The 14,173-nt window shown below is 48.0% G+C and overlaps 1 protein-coding gene across 1 annotated transcript in view; it reads left to right on the plus strand.

Moving 5' to 3' along the window:
• Window positions 1-5,677: 5,677 nt before the first annotated feature.
• Window positions 5,678-14,173, plus strand: part of LSAMP (limbic system associated membrane protein) — a 319,416-nt gene continuing 310,920 nt past the window's right edge. Inside the window, exon 1 of the mRNA XM_068417344.1 lies at window positions 5,678-6,035. Within this exon, the coding sequence (XP_068273445.1) occupies window positions 5,881-6,035 (155 nt within the window). The 5' untranslated portion in view covers window positions 5,678-5,880. The remainder of the gene's footprint in view (window positions 6,036-14,173) is intronic.

Genomic DNA, 14,173 nt, shown 5'->3' on the forward strand with positions numbered 1-14,173 from the left:
GTCTTTAACTAAAGGTGAAATTTTCTGAAAAGTCTGGGCACAAAATCTCTTTATCCAGTTGAACAAGGTTTTCTCTTTCAAAGGTGATAATGCAGTTTTCTACCCATGCAGCACAGAAGCAGATGAACTTCAAAACTCAAGGCATCATGTTTAGCTGGTGGAAATCAGCATAGCCCTTTTGACAGTGGTGGTGATATGTCACCTTACGGCAATTGAGAACCTGGCCCTTGGCCTCTAAATTGTCCGCACCGAGGTGATCAATTGTGAAACTAGATCGATTGCATACTGACAAGGTTACAAATTGGTGAAAATCAGCTATTGTTCTTGTACAGGAGGAAGTTCTGTTACAGCTCAGTGACTGCACTTAGAAAGAGGTGCACGCATGTTTATCCTCCACAGTTATGAGCTATGTGAGTGCTCTCGATGCAATAAATCCTTCTATCCAATGAGGAAAATCGGTCTTGTTGCAGCACATGTCTGGATGTGAGTCTCAGGCCTAAGCTGGCTCTGATTTTCAGCATCAAAAGCCAGTTTAATTTATAGACTTGCAAAATATTAATAAAAACCATGTCTTTCTTAAAATAAAGCACATGCTGGAGCAGTTACTTCTAGTATTAGAGCCACCATACACATATATTTTTCTCAAACTGCAGAATTTTTCCCTGTAACCTGTCCTCCACAAGTGCCTTGGGCATATGAATAAGTGGAATCGATGGTCCAGTCAGCACAGGATCAGGTTTGGTAGACAGCATCCTGTCCTTAGCAGACTTTCTTCTTTTCAGTTGTCTCATGGAAATTATTTCTGCACTCTTTCCAGCAGACTCTGGCTTGGTATAGATGGAGGCCACTTTATCAGGCAGATGTAGCTGAAGGAATGGGCAGAGTATGGCCTACGTGACCTCCCTCTTTGAGTCTGAGAAGGGCATTTACCACTGAAAGCCCATCTCCTCTTCAATTTGCCTCTAGAGGCACCTGCTGCATTCAAAGGATTTTCCACCTCTTTCCTAGCCCTGCCTTCCCTCCTTCTCTTCTCCTGCGGCTCCCTGAATCCCAGGAACCAAAGGAGAGTGAAATGTAGCTGCTTAATAAAATGGAGTGGGATGGTGCCCTTGCACAGCAGGGTAGAAATGTGTGCATGTAGGAGCTGCAAGTACAGGAAGGAAGAGAGGAAGGAGAGGTCACCACACCTCTGCCACAGTCCCTTAATCTTCCTCCTCATGTGCTGAAACCCCTTTGGCTTTTTTCCCGTTCCTCTCTGTAGCTCCTCTGCCAATGCAACAAAATTGCATTTTCTCTGCATGGCTGAGAAGCTTTGAGGAGGCTCTGCTGCTGAGTACAGCAGTGTATCTTGACTGAACACGTTATAGCTCACAAAACATCATACGTTTTCACTCATCATTGCAGATACCCTGAATAAAGCCCCTAGATGCTCAGACTCTGCTGACAGAGCAGGTATACAGTCCCTTAAAACAATCATGTGGGTCGTGAAAGGGTCTGGAGATTTGTGTGAGCAGTGCTCTTGTATTTTTCAGAAATGTCTTTTCCCTAATTCCAGCGAGATTTGGGAACAAGTCACCAGTTCTGGTGTGGTTGGTAGCGAATGAAAGTCAAGTGACGACAGTTGACAGTTTGTGGTGAGAGCTGATGAGCCTCATTTCAGCTCCTAGAGGGCAGCCATCCACATCGTACAGATGGCTGTTGCAGTTGGCATCGCGTGAAGTTTCCGTGGATTGCTATTTGCTTTTAGCTACCTCAAATGCAAAAAAAAAAACCATCCCTGTTTGTGGCCAGAGTCCATGCTTTAAGCTTCTGTTGGCTCTCCATGAAATGCAGATGGCACTTCAGGCTTTCACAATGTCAGTCCCTGAGTATCTCTAAAGCTGAGCTGCCACACAGGTAGGCAGAGGTGACCTGAGTACCAGTCCCAGAGCATCTCAGCACCGCATATTTCAGTGGAGGCTGCCTACCCAAGGCCAGCATGGAGGGTCTCTCCTTTGGCCAGCTTAGATGTCTTCAGCACATTTCCCTCAAAGCCAGGGAGAGCAAGGCAAGCCAGGCTGTGTCTGCTCGTGCTGCTGTTTTTCTTCCAGCTTGTGTGCAGAGCCATCCCAAACCCACAGTGTGGAAACACAGACACCTTCCTAAGCCTGTCATCTAAGCATTTCTGTCGTGTCTTTGGTGGTGCCGTACCGCCTGCCCTCATCAAAGGGTGTTTATCTAGGCCATGTTCCCTTTGAACAGGGTGTAAGTGTTTTGCATTGGAGGAAGGTGATGTGGTACCTGTAGGGCCGGGCTCATGCTGCTCCATCCATTCCTGAACTGCATAGTGACAAAATTTGGTCAGTCAGGCTGGCCCTGCCAGTCCTGCACCTACCAGGACTATGGGCAAATGGTGCTAAGGATGGCAGTATGGATTTGTGGTGTCTGCAATCTGATTGCTTACCTGAATTTTTCCTCAAGTTTTCAGAAGGTAGGAAAGTTAGAAAGCAGACCTGCTGTTTCATTATCTGCTTCCAGCAGGGGGAGATGGGTCCAGAGTATCATTTCTTCTGGGAACACGTGCAAAAATAACATTATTTATTTTACTCATGAGGCTTTCTCCTAGGATTTGTGTGATTTGTGCTTGTTTGGCCTTTTATACCCAGGCAACCCCTTCCTTTTGTTTCTGTATGCTTCTAAAAGCAAATAAGACCTATCAGCTTTAGGTTTTGGTTTTATTTTTCCCAAGGTTTACGAGACCCTCAAGGGAATTTCTTCCTCATCTCTCTGTTTATTATGATTATTATTATTAAATAGTTATGCTACGGTGGCTCTAATGAGGATTGTATAAATGCGTAAGAAGATGAAGGCTTCCCCTGTACTTCCATCTCAGCAGAGAGGGGCCTCTGAGTCCACTGTGATGCGCCCCACTTTGTAGGGAGGCACAGCCATGTGCTGTCCCACCTCGAGTCAGGATGTTACCAGAGTCTGGGGACAGGATTCCTTCTTTCTCCCTCCCTGAAACCCCCCTGTCGTTCTCTGTATAAAACATATCGGTGCCACTTTCCATGAACTATATTTAACTAAGCATTAAATTTAGATTTAACTGGATAGTTATTGCCTCCTAAGTAAATACTCTGAGATAAGGAAATATTTAGTGAGCTCTAGCAGTTGGGTGGCAGATGCTTCTTGCATTACATAATAGTTAATCTTTGATAAATATGTTTTCCTTACTCCACTGGCATTTAATTAACATACAATAGCTCTTATTAAATGTAGATGAAACATATGTGGGAGACCCTTGTAAAAAGGATCCATGAAACGCTCTGACTTGCAAAAAGGGTGCATTTCTATCATTGTTAACTTCATACAGGCCTGGGTCTTTTAGCTGTACTTGAACTGTCACCAGAGTGCAGAGGTTTCCTCTGGTGATGCCCATCGCCTGGGATGCCAGCAGCCTGGTGGCGTCTCTCTGTCCCTTGTGCTGTCCATTGCCCTAGAGTGGTGGCTGCTAGTCTGTCAGCAGCATGGCCTTCTTCAGAGCAATACCCTTGCCAGGTGAAATCTCTCTCTTAGGTAGCTTGGGAACGTCCAGGGTGTGGGTTAACCCCTTAGCTCCTTCTCGTTGCTCCCCCTCTCTGGTGCCATCCTTGTCAAGGCTCCTGCAGGGGAAACATCTGAATCAGTTCGCTCCTTGGCTTGAATACAAAGCAGTCATCTCTTTTGCTGCCGCGTGCATGGCACTGGAGCAGTGATGTCATGACCTCAGCTCTTAATTTGTGGGCCTTTAACACATGCAGGGATTGTTTAAGTATGCACAGACAGCACGGCCTTTCCATACCAAGGCTGCAGGGGCCAGTTTCTAGGGGTTCAGAAAGCAACTGGACACATTCCTGGAAGAAGAAAATCAATCAAGGGCCATTAACTACAAAGACCCTGCCACTGGCTGGGGACATGCCTTAGCCACAGATCACTAGAAATTAGCGAAGTGCTCTGGGGCAGCACCATTGCACGCTTGTCTTGTGCTCTGCCCTAGGCATTGGCTTTAGGCTGTGCTCAGGGACAGGATGCAGGGTTAGAGGGACTTTTGATCTGATCCCACGTGGCCATTTGTGTGACACAGAGCCATTCCTTATATCTCTCCAGTTTGGGTCCGCTGTATCCCCACAAGGCTCCAGGACCAGAGGTGAAGCAGGCAGCGTACAACACCTCTTTTTTCCCCATCCTGCCGCACGCACGCAGCAGCGCTGTGAAGCTCAGGACAGCGACTCACAACAGAGTCCCCTCAGCTTTTCTGGCACCCGCTTCCCTGGACCCCCCTCAAACCACCTCGTCCCCCTCCCAGCCCCGCAGAAGGGTTACGCTAGCGAAACATCCCTGGGAGCAGCTCTCCGCATCCCTCCTGCAGGCAGAGGCGAGCGGGCTGGGGGAATGGCAGGCAGGCATCAGCAATAAAACATGAGGTTTATTCCTCTCCATTAATTTAATCTCCCTCCTCTTGCGGCGGTGGTGATGGTGATGGTATGCGAGCTGCGGGCGCGTTCGCTGCCGGGCTGGGGGCTCAGCTGCGGGCGCTGGCAGCCGGGGAGGACAGGCCGAGCATTCACGCTGCGGGCAGCTCAATACCAGCATTGTCTCGGGTCCGTCCCTCAGCGGCTGGGAAAGGAGGCGGGGGGGCGGAGGGAGGGATGTGCAACTGTGTGGCTGGTGAGAGGGAAGTCTGAGAGGGGGAAAAGCACGGTTCGAGGCTGCAGAGGCAGTTGCCAAGAATGCTGCTCTGCAAATCAGCTAGCTCGTGGCTTTGGGCCGCAAGGCCAAAGTGTTTGCACTTTTGGCCGCGGCTTCTTTGCCCCCCCAGTATTTTCTCTTGTGAATAGGCTGGATCTTCCTCCATCCTCTCTGCCCTGCTCCCCTCGCTTCCCTCCCGCTCAGCCTCTCCCGGCTGCTCCTGCCTTCTCTCTGCTTCCCGGTCTGCCTCTGCTTCTAGTTCCCCGGTCACACTCTCCTCCGTTTCCCCCATCCTTCCTCTAGCCCCCTCTTCCTCCCCCATCCCCTTCCCTCTCTGCCTCTCCCTCCTCCCCTTTCCAGCCCCCTCTCCCTCGGGGTTTCTCCCCTCTGCTCTCCACCCCTCTTCCCTTCACATGCCCCCTCTCCCTGCTGCAGCGCCCCCCTCCCTCCCCTCAGCGGCTGTCCAGCTCCCGAAGGACCGGTGCTGCCGGGGCCGTTCCGCTGGCCGCCCGGGGCAGCCCCGCTCCCCGGCGCGGGCAGGGGGGTGCGGGGGGCCGGGAAGCGCCGCTCGCAGCTCCCCTCCCGCGCTCGCCGCCGCCGTGGTGCCGAGCTGCCGTCTCACGAGTGAGGCTCCCTCCCTCCTCCTCCTCTCTCCCTCCCTCCTCCCTCCCTCGCTCGCTCCGCCTGGGAAAGTGGGTTAGGAAGGGAGCTCGGGGCTGGGAGGCTGCACAGCCGCGCACTGGAGCAGGACCATCCACTCACGCAGCCCGGCGGCACAGGACTGGTCTTGTTCCTTTTCCTTTTTTCCCCACCTCTCTCCATCACTCCAAACGGGTCGATTTAATTGTTATTATTTTTTAATTATTTTGCTACCTGACTTTTTCCTCTTGCCTTTTTTTTTTTTTCTTTTTTAATTGAAGGTTGTGCTAAGACTTTTTTTTGGAAAGCCTTAAAAAAAGAAAAGGGGGGGAAAGAAGCCGGCAAGAGACTGAAAAGAGCAAGAGAAAGTGGCAGCTAAGAAGGACTGTGAAATCACCTCCCCTTTCTGGGGCTGTCGATCAGAGCGAGAGTTGTACATTATTATTATTGTTTTTCTTTCTACATCTGTCTATCCACATACACACGTAGAGAGAGAGAGACAAGTACAGACAGTGAAACTCGACGAGACCAGCCATGGTAGCAAGGGCTCAGCCTGATCGGAAACAATTACCGCTGGTCCTACTGAGATTGCTTTGCCTTCTCCCTACAGGGCTGCCAGTCCGCAGCGTGGATTTTACCCGAGGTACCGATAACATCACCGTGAGGCAGGGGGACACAGCCATCCTCAGGTAGGGCATTTTGCCAACTTTTCCTTTCCTGTGTATCTATATTTCTGTGTATGCAACATAGACATGTGATGCCGTATAGATTTGCGTGTATATGTCTCTGTGAGAGTGTGTGTTATTTTACCTCTCGAACTGCAGCAGCAGCAGCTGCTACAAACAAGCTCTGCGTGTGTGTTTGTGCTTTAATATAAAAAAAAAAAAATCACAAAGCTTTTGAAAAACCTCTTGCCACCACTCTCGTCTGTGTAGTGCTCTGGATCAAAAGAATTTCAGTGAGGAAAGATCTGTTTGTGTTAGCCAGCTCTCGTGAATGTACATTTTCCACCAGCCCTGCAGTATCAATAGAGAAATTGAAAAGGGATCCAGCTGTGCTTGCCAGATGTTCCATTGATCTTCCCATACTTCTTTTTGTACCTATGCAAAAACTTTATCCCTGGTGCTGCCAGAACTCTCAGGCAAGTTCTTTTGGGAAACTCTGGCTTTTAATTTTATTTATTTATTTTTCTGCCCTGTAGGGAGGGGAGAGGGATACAGTAATTGAAAAGGCTGGTGAAAAAATGGTGTAAGAGCTGCAACATTTATGAAGCTTGTACCTCATTGGTGTTGGTTTTCTTGCAGGGCTAACTAGATGGGTGTATGCTGTGCTGGCGTGTCTGAGTGGTTGTGATGAGGGTGTCTGTGCTCATGAAGCCTTGTTCACTGGCAGTATTGAGTGTTATATTTCTTTATTCGTCGTGTAGGTTTTCTAAAGGTAGTTCTGAGGCTACTTGAGCTTTCAGTTAGGAGCGTCCCAAACAGCTGAAACGCAGTCATCTTTTTCCTGTGGGTTTCTTTTTCACATTTGGCCTTGCTCAACTTACCTGCAGTAACTTCCCCACTGAAGGCAAATTCTGTGCGTGTGAGTGTGTGCACGCACTGTGTATTATGGCTATAAAACTACTGGGCGCAATTTAAAATAAGTCTGTAATCTGTATGAGGAGCTGATAGTGCACAAACCCTGGAGCATCAAGGGAGCAATTCCCTGGCAAAGCTAACAGCAGCAGCAAAGTTTTCTTTCTCTTTCTCTGAAATAAATCCTGCTAGATGTCACCAAATGGTTTGCTACATGATTCCGTGTCCTGCATCCCTCCCATTTAATGATAGAGGGGTATGTGAGGTAGCAAGATGGGACCGGGGAAGAAGGATGCTAGAAGAGGGATTTGTGTGTGTGTGTGTTTGTATGCGTATCGCTTCTCTCAGCTCCCGTGTGCTGGGTTGTTTTGATCCTGGAATATCCGTTCAGCAGCTTCCATTCCCCAGCTCTCTAGACTTGTTAACTCACATGTAAGATTTATCCACATGGAGTAATAGGATTTACAGAGTAATTCATCTGCCTTGCATATGCGATGGAAGGGGTTTAGATGCGACATGGTAAACACCTAACAAGGGGTGTTGCCTCTGACTCCCGGCTCCTCTCCCTTCCACTCGCTAGCAATTCATATATCCTGTTAACCCTTTTCTAGCAGGACTCCCAGCTGACTTATCCCATTTTTAAAGGCAAATCACTTCCATCAATCACTTCTTTTGGAAGGGCTGCTCAGGCAGATGTTTGCTGGCATATGTTTGGTACATACAGCAGCAAAGTCATTAAGCTCACTTGCCCAGCCAGGGGTCACTGGATTTCTATTTCCCACTTAACCTTGGAGCTTTTGAGTTTATCTAGACGCTGTGTGCTAAAGCTGGATTTGCAGCAGAGAGCGTGAGTGGATGGTGGAGATGGTGCCTGCATGTGAAGCATTCATCAGCGAGCTCAATGGGGCTGCATGGGAGAGACTGGTTTCAATGTTTGTGTGTGGAGTGTGTGGCTTGCCAGTGTTATGTCAGGCACTAAAATAAAACACCTGAGTGAGGTGATCCAGCTGTGTCAGCCAGATGTGTGCCAAGTGACACAGTTTGCAGGAGCAGCACACCACCCAGCTGTGTAACTGCTTGCCCCAAGCAATAGGGTGTTCCTGGCAGGCTGCATTTCTGTCAGAAGTGACTGTGGCCAGTGCACAGGCTTTACCTCCCTCAGCTGCCTTCCTAAGCTCTTCAAGCAGATCTGGCTGTCTATATGCTTTTCATGTTTCCTAGGAAGGGCAGTTGTCTCCCCTCCCTTTCCCTGGGACCAGCCCCAGGTTTCTGGGACGTTTCAGTTCCCCCTTCAGAGGAGAGGCAGAAGCCAGGCTGTCCTGGGAGACAGGAATGCCACATGAGGCTGGAAGGGGTGAGATTTCCCTCTGCCCAGTATACTTCAGATCCTTCAGGATGGCATTTCAGTTTTAAAGCAAGGGTTGATTTGCTAGCTTCCCCCTCGTTGTTTTCCCTGCCCTGCCAAAACATAACTCACTTTAAGACAGCCTTACGTTTGAAAAACTTCCAGCATCTCGCTCTCCCTGCCTATAGATCCACTAGTGACAGCATAAGGGGAAGAGCTAGATGGGGAGGAACATTAGATGATCTGTACTAACTGTGCTCGGAGCAGATCTTTACCGCCACAGAGAGATAGGTAAGAGATTTCTATACAGAGATCCTATCACCTATCTTTGCTGTGCATCTGCTTCAGAGGGAAGAGGGAGCGTGCAGCAATGGTTTACCAGTGCCCAGTAGCTCCATCCTGTAGCTTGAAGGGAAATTAAAATGTAGGAGGGAGAAAAAATGATACGCAGTTGGAGAGAATTAAAAGCAATGTACATAGTGATAATATAACTAAAAACATTTTGTTCTTGTAAATTGTGGCATAAATCATTCAGCAAAGCACAGAGGACAGGGTATTCTGAATGATTCTTTTCCTTTTGGGCCTTATGCGTTTGTATATAGTGTTACACTGGTAGGTGGAAGAATGGGTGGGTGGACTCATATATGAAGTGGAGAAAAATAGTTTATTATAAGCCCTAATGTTCCTACAGGAAGCCACTCCTCTGGAACTTCATCTGTAGCTTTTTACTCAGAGTAGAGTTACTCTGGGAAGTTTGGATATGACTTTTTAAAGCTAAGGCATTTAACGTATTCTCTTCCTATGGACTTTTAAAAAATGTTCCTAACTCTATACTGGCTCATCTCTTAAATTGCCTGGCAGCAGATTTGATTCATTTGTTGGCCTTGCTGAAGGTTGATGACTTTTAGTGAGTATTTGGCATGGGGAAGTTAGGGAATTGGAGAGGGAGAGAGGGTAAAAATAGCTCATGATAGACCATGCACAGGGAAAAGGGTAATGATCCACTCCTTAGAGCAAGGCTGAAAAGGGAGGAGGGGTCTGAGAGCTGCAACAGGTGAGAAGGGCTGAGCAGAGCTTCTGGTGTTTGGCCAGCTACAATCAAGAGAAGAGAGCAGGATGTTTCAAAGATGACACTGTATCAGACAGCCTGTCAGATTTACTAAGGTTTCATTTTTTAACTCCGTCTTCAGCAAGTGAAGGAGGACACTGAACCTTATTTTGAGTACTGAGAGGGAACTGCGTGCCACAGTTCCTGCCAATGTTTTTGCTTGCAAGATCACAGTCATGAGGTTGTCAGGTCTTGTATGCAACTTCCCTGCTTGACGTTAGGAAAAAAAAAGAATCTCCAAACAACAAAACCACAAAATATCCCCCAAACAAATTAAAACGGGAAAAGAAAAACAAGCCCCAACCCCAAATCTTCTTTCTATTTACCTGCCCCCAGCATCCTGTCCCACCTCATTTGCTCTGCCTGTGTTTTGAGTGAGCAAAGGCAGGGACCCTGTGCTGTGTTGTGCACTTTCAGCCTAGGGAGGGGATGAGAAGTCGGAGGACGCTGGCTAATGCGGGACACGAAAATGTGATAGCGAAGGGCAGTTACTGCAAACTGCGGAGGAAGGGAACTGCCTCTGTGTGGTGTTTGACCCTTAAGATGGGTTAGAAGCAAAATGGCAATGGAGTCCATGCTGTGGGATCAGGTACCTGTACAGGGTGTCGGGGGAAGGATCAGCTCTATCGGGAGCCATCACAACAGCTCACCCCAAAGTGCCTTTAAAGTACTACTCTGAGAGCGTCAGTGGGACTTTTAGGTTGCCCAGGGCTTTTAGTAGTCCTGGCACAAGGGCATATTTGGTCTTTAATGTCTTCTGAAATGGAGCTCATCACTAGCTGGAATCAAAATGGGTCACATCCCTGCTCCCATCCACTCAGTTATACCAGTACAAATCCACCAAAGCCCAAGGGCACTGCCTGAAATACCAGATGTGTCTTTGGGGCAGACTCCTGGGGACTGCTGACAAAGAGATGCAAGTGACTCATATAGGGCTTAAGCTGCTGAGCGCTGCTCAGATGATGCTCAGCCCGTTGGAGAACTGGGATCTCACCAAGGCCAGAATTTGGCTCATTGTTCTTGAGTTTTTCCAACCATCAACTTTTCATCAAGAATTAAATCAATCTAATACTGATGAAAACCAGCATTTAACTGAGTGCGCAATTTCCTTTTTTACCAGGTATTTTTAAATAATATGAAGTTTCAGGCTGATAGCACGTTTAGGAACTTCCATCCTAATGGGGACTTAGTTTCTTCAAGTTATATGTGTCAAAGGATGGGCTAGAATCAAATTACCAGCAGTAACGATAGTGCTGTTGGTGCAATCCTGCAATATAAGCAATTTATGCAAACTCTGTTGTTGGCCTCTCAGTATTTTACTGTTATTCTACACGTGGAGCTGTGGTAGAGGACAAAGGCACCTCAGGCAAAGTGGCAACACAGCATCACAACAAAGTTTATGCCCTATCCAGTCATTTTAAAAGAAAAGTAACAGCTGTTCAGATTACACTTATAATTAGCATATGATTTATAACAGGGAGCACTGGGCTGAGCCGTTTGCTAGAAATGAGAATAGGCATGTTTGAAGGTATAATGCTACATAATAATACAGTCTTGGCAGTAAAATTGTAACCTTGATTATTAGTAGTATTGTTGTGGCACTTAAAGGCCACCGCTAAGTTGAGGCACCCTTTGTGTTAAGTGCCACGCGAGCACAGAGTAAGAGAGATCCCCTCGTCCGCGGGGCGTGCAGGCTATTAGCTGGGACAGGCAGAGGCTGGGGGTGGGCAGGAGGTGCCCGGAGGTGAGGGGACTCGCCCAGGGTTGCACAGCAGGGCTCAGGCGCGCCCAGCCTAGCGACCTACCCATTAGCTTGGGGTGGCTTTCGGCTCAGCCACGTGACAACCCAGCAAAGGCGACAAATGAGGTTTCCATAGTACGTCCTCATCTGCAGTGGTGTTGACTACGAGACCCAAAGGCTCTTCTCTTTCCCCAGTATGTGCAGAGCCTTCATTATCAAATCTAGCGTACACATGTGAAGAGGGTATGTTGGAATCTGTGCAAAAGGGGCTGTACACTGCTGATATTTTCCTTTAAAAAAAAAAGTTAAAAAAAATGTGTAAATGTAGTAACAGATGATGTTGCAAAACTTCCAGGTCTGGCAGCAGATGGTGCCATTATATGAAGGCATACATGCATATATAGATACGAGTGTGTGTGCATACATACGATAAAGGAAGTTGCAATGTGTATATGGTCAGAGGCTGGCATTTAGCATCTCTCCTTGTACACACACTATTTATATATGGTGTGCCCAGTGGTGAGCAGGGCCTTTGTGATACCGTGTTTTCTGCAAAGTGGGGCTAACCCATCGTAAGAAAAGGTGGAATGGAAATGAGAAAAGAAAAGACTCTTCCTTTGGTGAAATTATGTGTGTTTAATAACACTGTATGTATAATTTACATTCAGAAAGATGGAGGAGGAGAGACAGTATCAGACTGTATGGCTTTAACCTCCTCCCCTGAGTCTGCACACACACTTCAGTTTGCAGCTAAGTACCATATGTTTTCCTACTTAGTTGGCATTAAAATTTATATGGTAGTACGTGTTACCTGGAGTGTCTCAGAGGCAGTACCTCTTCCACTCTGCTCCCCTCCCCAGCAGGTCATGAGGAAAGACCCTGTCTTAAAATAGCTCACAGTTCCTGGAATTCACCATCTCATAAGTTTTCAAAATATATATTACACATACCTGCCCTTTATATCCAGACCCACAGGCATCTGATTCCGATGGAGCTGCGGGGCGACAGCTCGCTGCTCATGCAGCGACGGGGCTTCAACAGGCTTACTGTGAGGCTGAATGTAGCCATTTTCATTGAAGGTACCTAGTTTTGTTGTCCATCAAAATTCACTTGGGCTTGAGTGAACTTGTGCTCTGCTGGAGTAAGCGCAATGGAAAGCGCAAAGGCGAAGTCGGGAATTTACTGAGTTTTCTTTTACTCTTCTCTTGCTGAAGAAGAAACGAATGTGATTTTCAGCTGAATCTGACACCAAAGCATTTGCTTCAGGCTTCAGGCACATCTAACGTGTCTGGTTTTATGGTAAGTAATGGGAACTAATAACAATGAGTTTCACCTCTGCCTAGAAAACAGCTATTTCAAAATAATCTGCACAGCCAATCTCCCCCGTGCGTGTGTATTTCTGCAGAGTTTTATTAGGAGCAACTTGGTTGTGTGGGAGAGGCTGGCTGTGACCCCAGAGTGCCCCCAGTGTGCTCGGCCTCATGCAAACAGAGGAGAAATAGCCCTGCTGCAGCTCTATTGATTTCACTGGGGTTGGGCTTTTTCAGTCAGAGCTGACTTGATGGAGTTGAGCCCACTCAGACTGGGCTGGAGTTCAACAGATACTTTGCAATAACACATCTGCGTGCAGTTTGGGGGGTGCGTGGTTGCGCGTGCCTGTGCACAAGTGTGTGTTTCCCTATGTTTGTTCCTGTTTAAAAACGAAAAGTGTGTTCTCGTGTGTAGTTGTACAAATGTTCATATACTTTGTAAAGCTGCAAGTGTTGTGTAGGTGAGAGGCAGCACTGGACAGGATAACAGACTGCTTGCTTGGAGGTCTGTGTGGCTTTTCCCAGCTCCTGGGCCTCAGTAACCACTGCTAATGCTGGAAGTGTCCTTTCACTTCACTGTGCCTCAGTTGCTACAGCTGTTAAGGAAAAAAAGAACGAGCGAACAGAATATTACATCTTCCTCTTCTGAGGCTGTGGTTAACACTGTGGTAGATCTGGCCAATACTGTCCCTTTCCAGTAGCAACTTGAACCACTTTAACCACTGAAATTTGCATTTCTGTGGCAGAGGGAAGTGGTGAAAACTTCCGAAAAGCAGGGAGGCTTGTCCCCTGCACTCACCCTCCCACTCTCCTGTGAGAGGTGAGACATGTCTGAGTGGTTTCTGTTCACGGGTGCTGTCCTTAGATGGGCTCCTAGAGTAGCACTGGATTTACGATGGGGAGAGAAAGGCCGAGAGGGCTACAGCTCCCAAGTCACCAACCCCTGTGCTGTGCAGTTGTGAAATTAAATAGGGGTGGTCACACAGCTGCGCAGCCACCACTCACCGAGCCACTGCACCCACCCCTCTCTGGGACATCAGGGTGACCATGTTGGAGACCCACCGCTGTCATTGCCCCTAACGTGGTGTGACTTAGTGCATCAGTGATGACAGTGTCTCATCAGGGGTGGTGATGGTGCTTTCCAGTGTAGGAACCCAGTGATACTCTAACTGGGAACCTGACAGTACTTGCATGGCAGCTACCTCAGCACTCAACTTTCTCACTCCCTCCATCCCAGGCTGGTCATCCACACTCGCACGAGGCTGGGCGAGGGAGACCATGACTCAGAGCCGCACGTCTGTTCACTTTTTGTGCCTCGTTGTGCAAACAAAATCCACGTTGAAATCCACTGGCAGGCAGCGTCCATGACTTTGAATAGTAAATACAAATCTCTCTCTCTCTCTGTGTCTCTCTCTCTCTGTTATTAGGCTGACAGGCACTTAGCCAATTATCCAGTCGTTGTCTCAGCTCTATTTATGGAGGAGGAAGAGACAACGCACACAGCTCTTGTCTTCAGGGCTTCAGCTGAGTCTCCCTTGTGTGCTGTCACATTTTCCCTTGTGTGAGCTCCTTGGGACGCTCAGGGAAAGAAACAAACGAAGGGGATGGGTTGAGTACAGGGAGGGCGAAGCGGAGGGGAGGAAAAGGGTCTGGTCCTCCAGACCAGGCGTGCGCCAGAGCTGTCGTTGTTCGCCATTGTTTTTGTGCTTAAATTTGGCACAGCCTTTGTTGCATAAGGTTGTGATG

This window comes from Nyctibius grandis, chromosome 23 (assembly GCF_013368605.1).
Source record: "Nyctibius grandis isolate bNycGra1 chromosome 23, bNycGra1.pri, whole genome shotgun sequence".
In the NCBI taxonomy this organism is placed as follows: domain Eukaryota; kingdom Metazoa; phylum Chordata; class Aves; order Nyctibiiformes; family Nyctibiidae; genus Nyctibius; species Nyctibius grandis.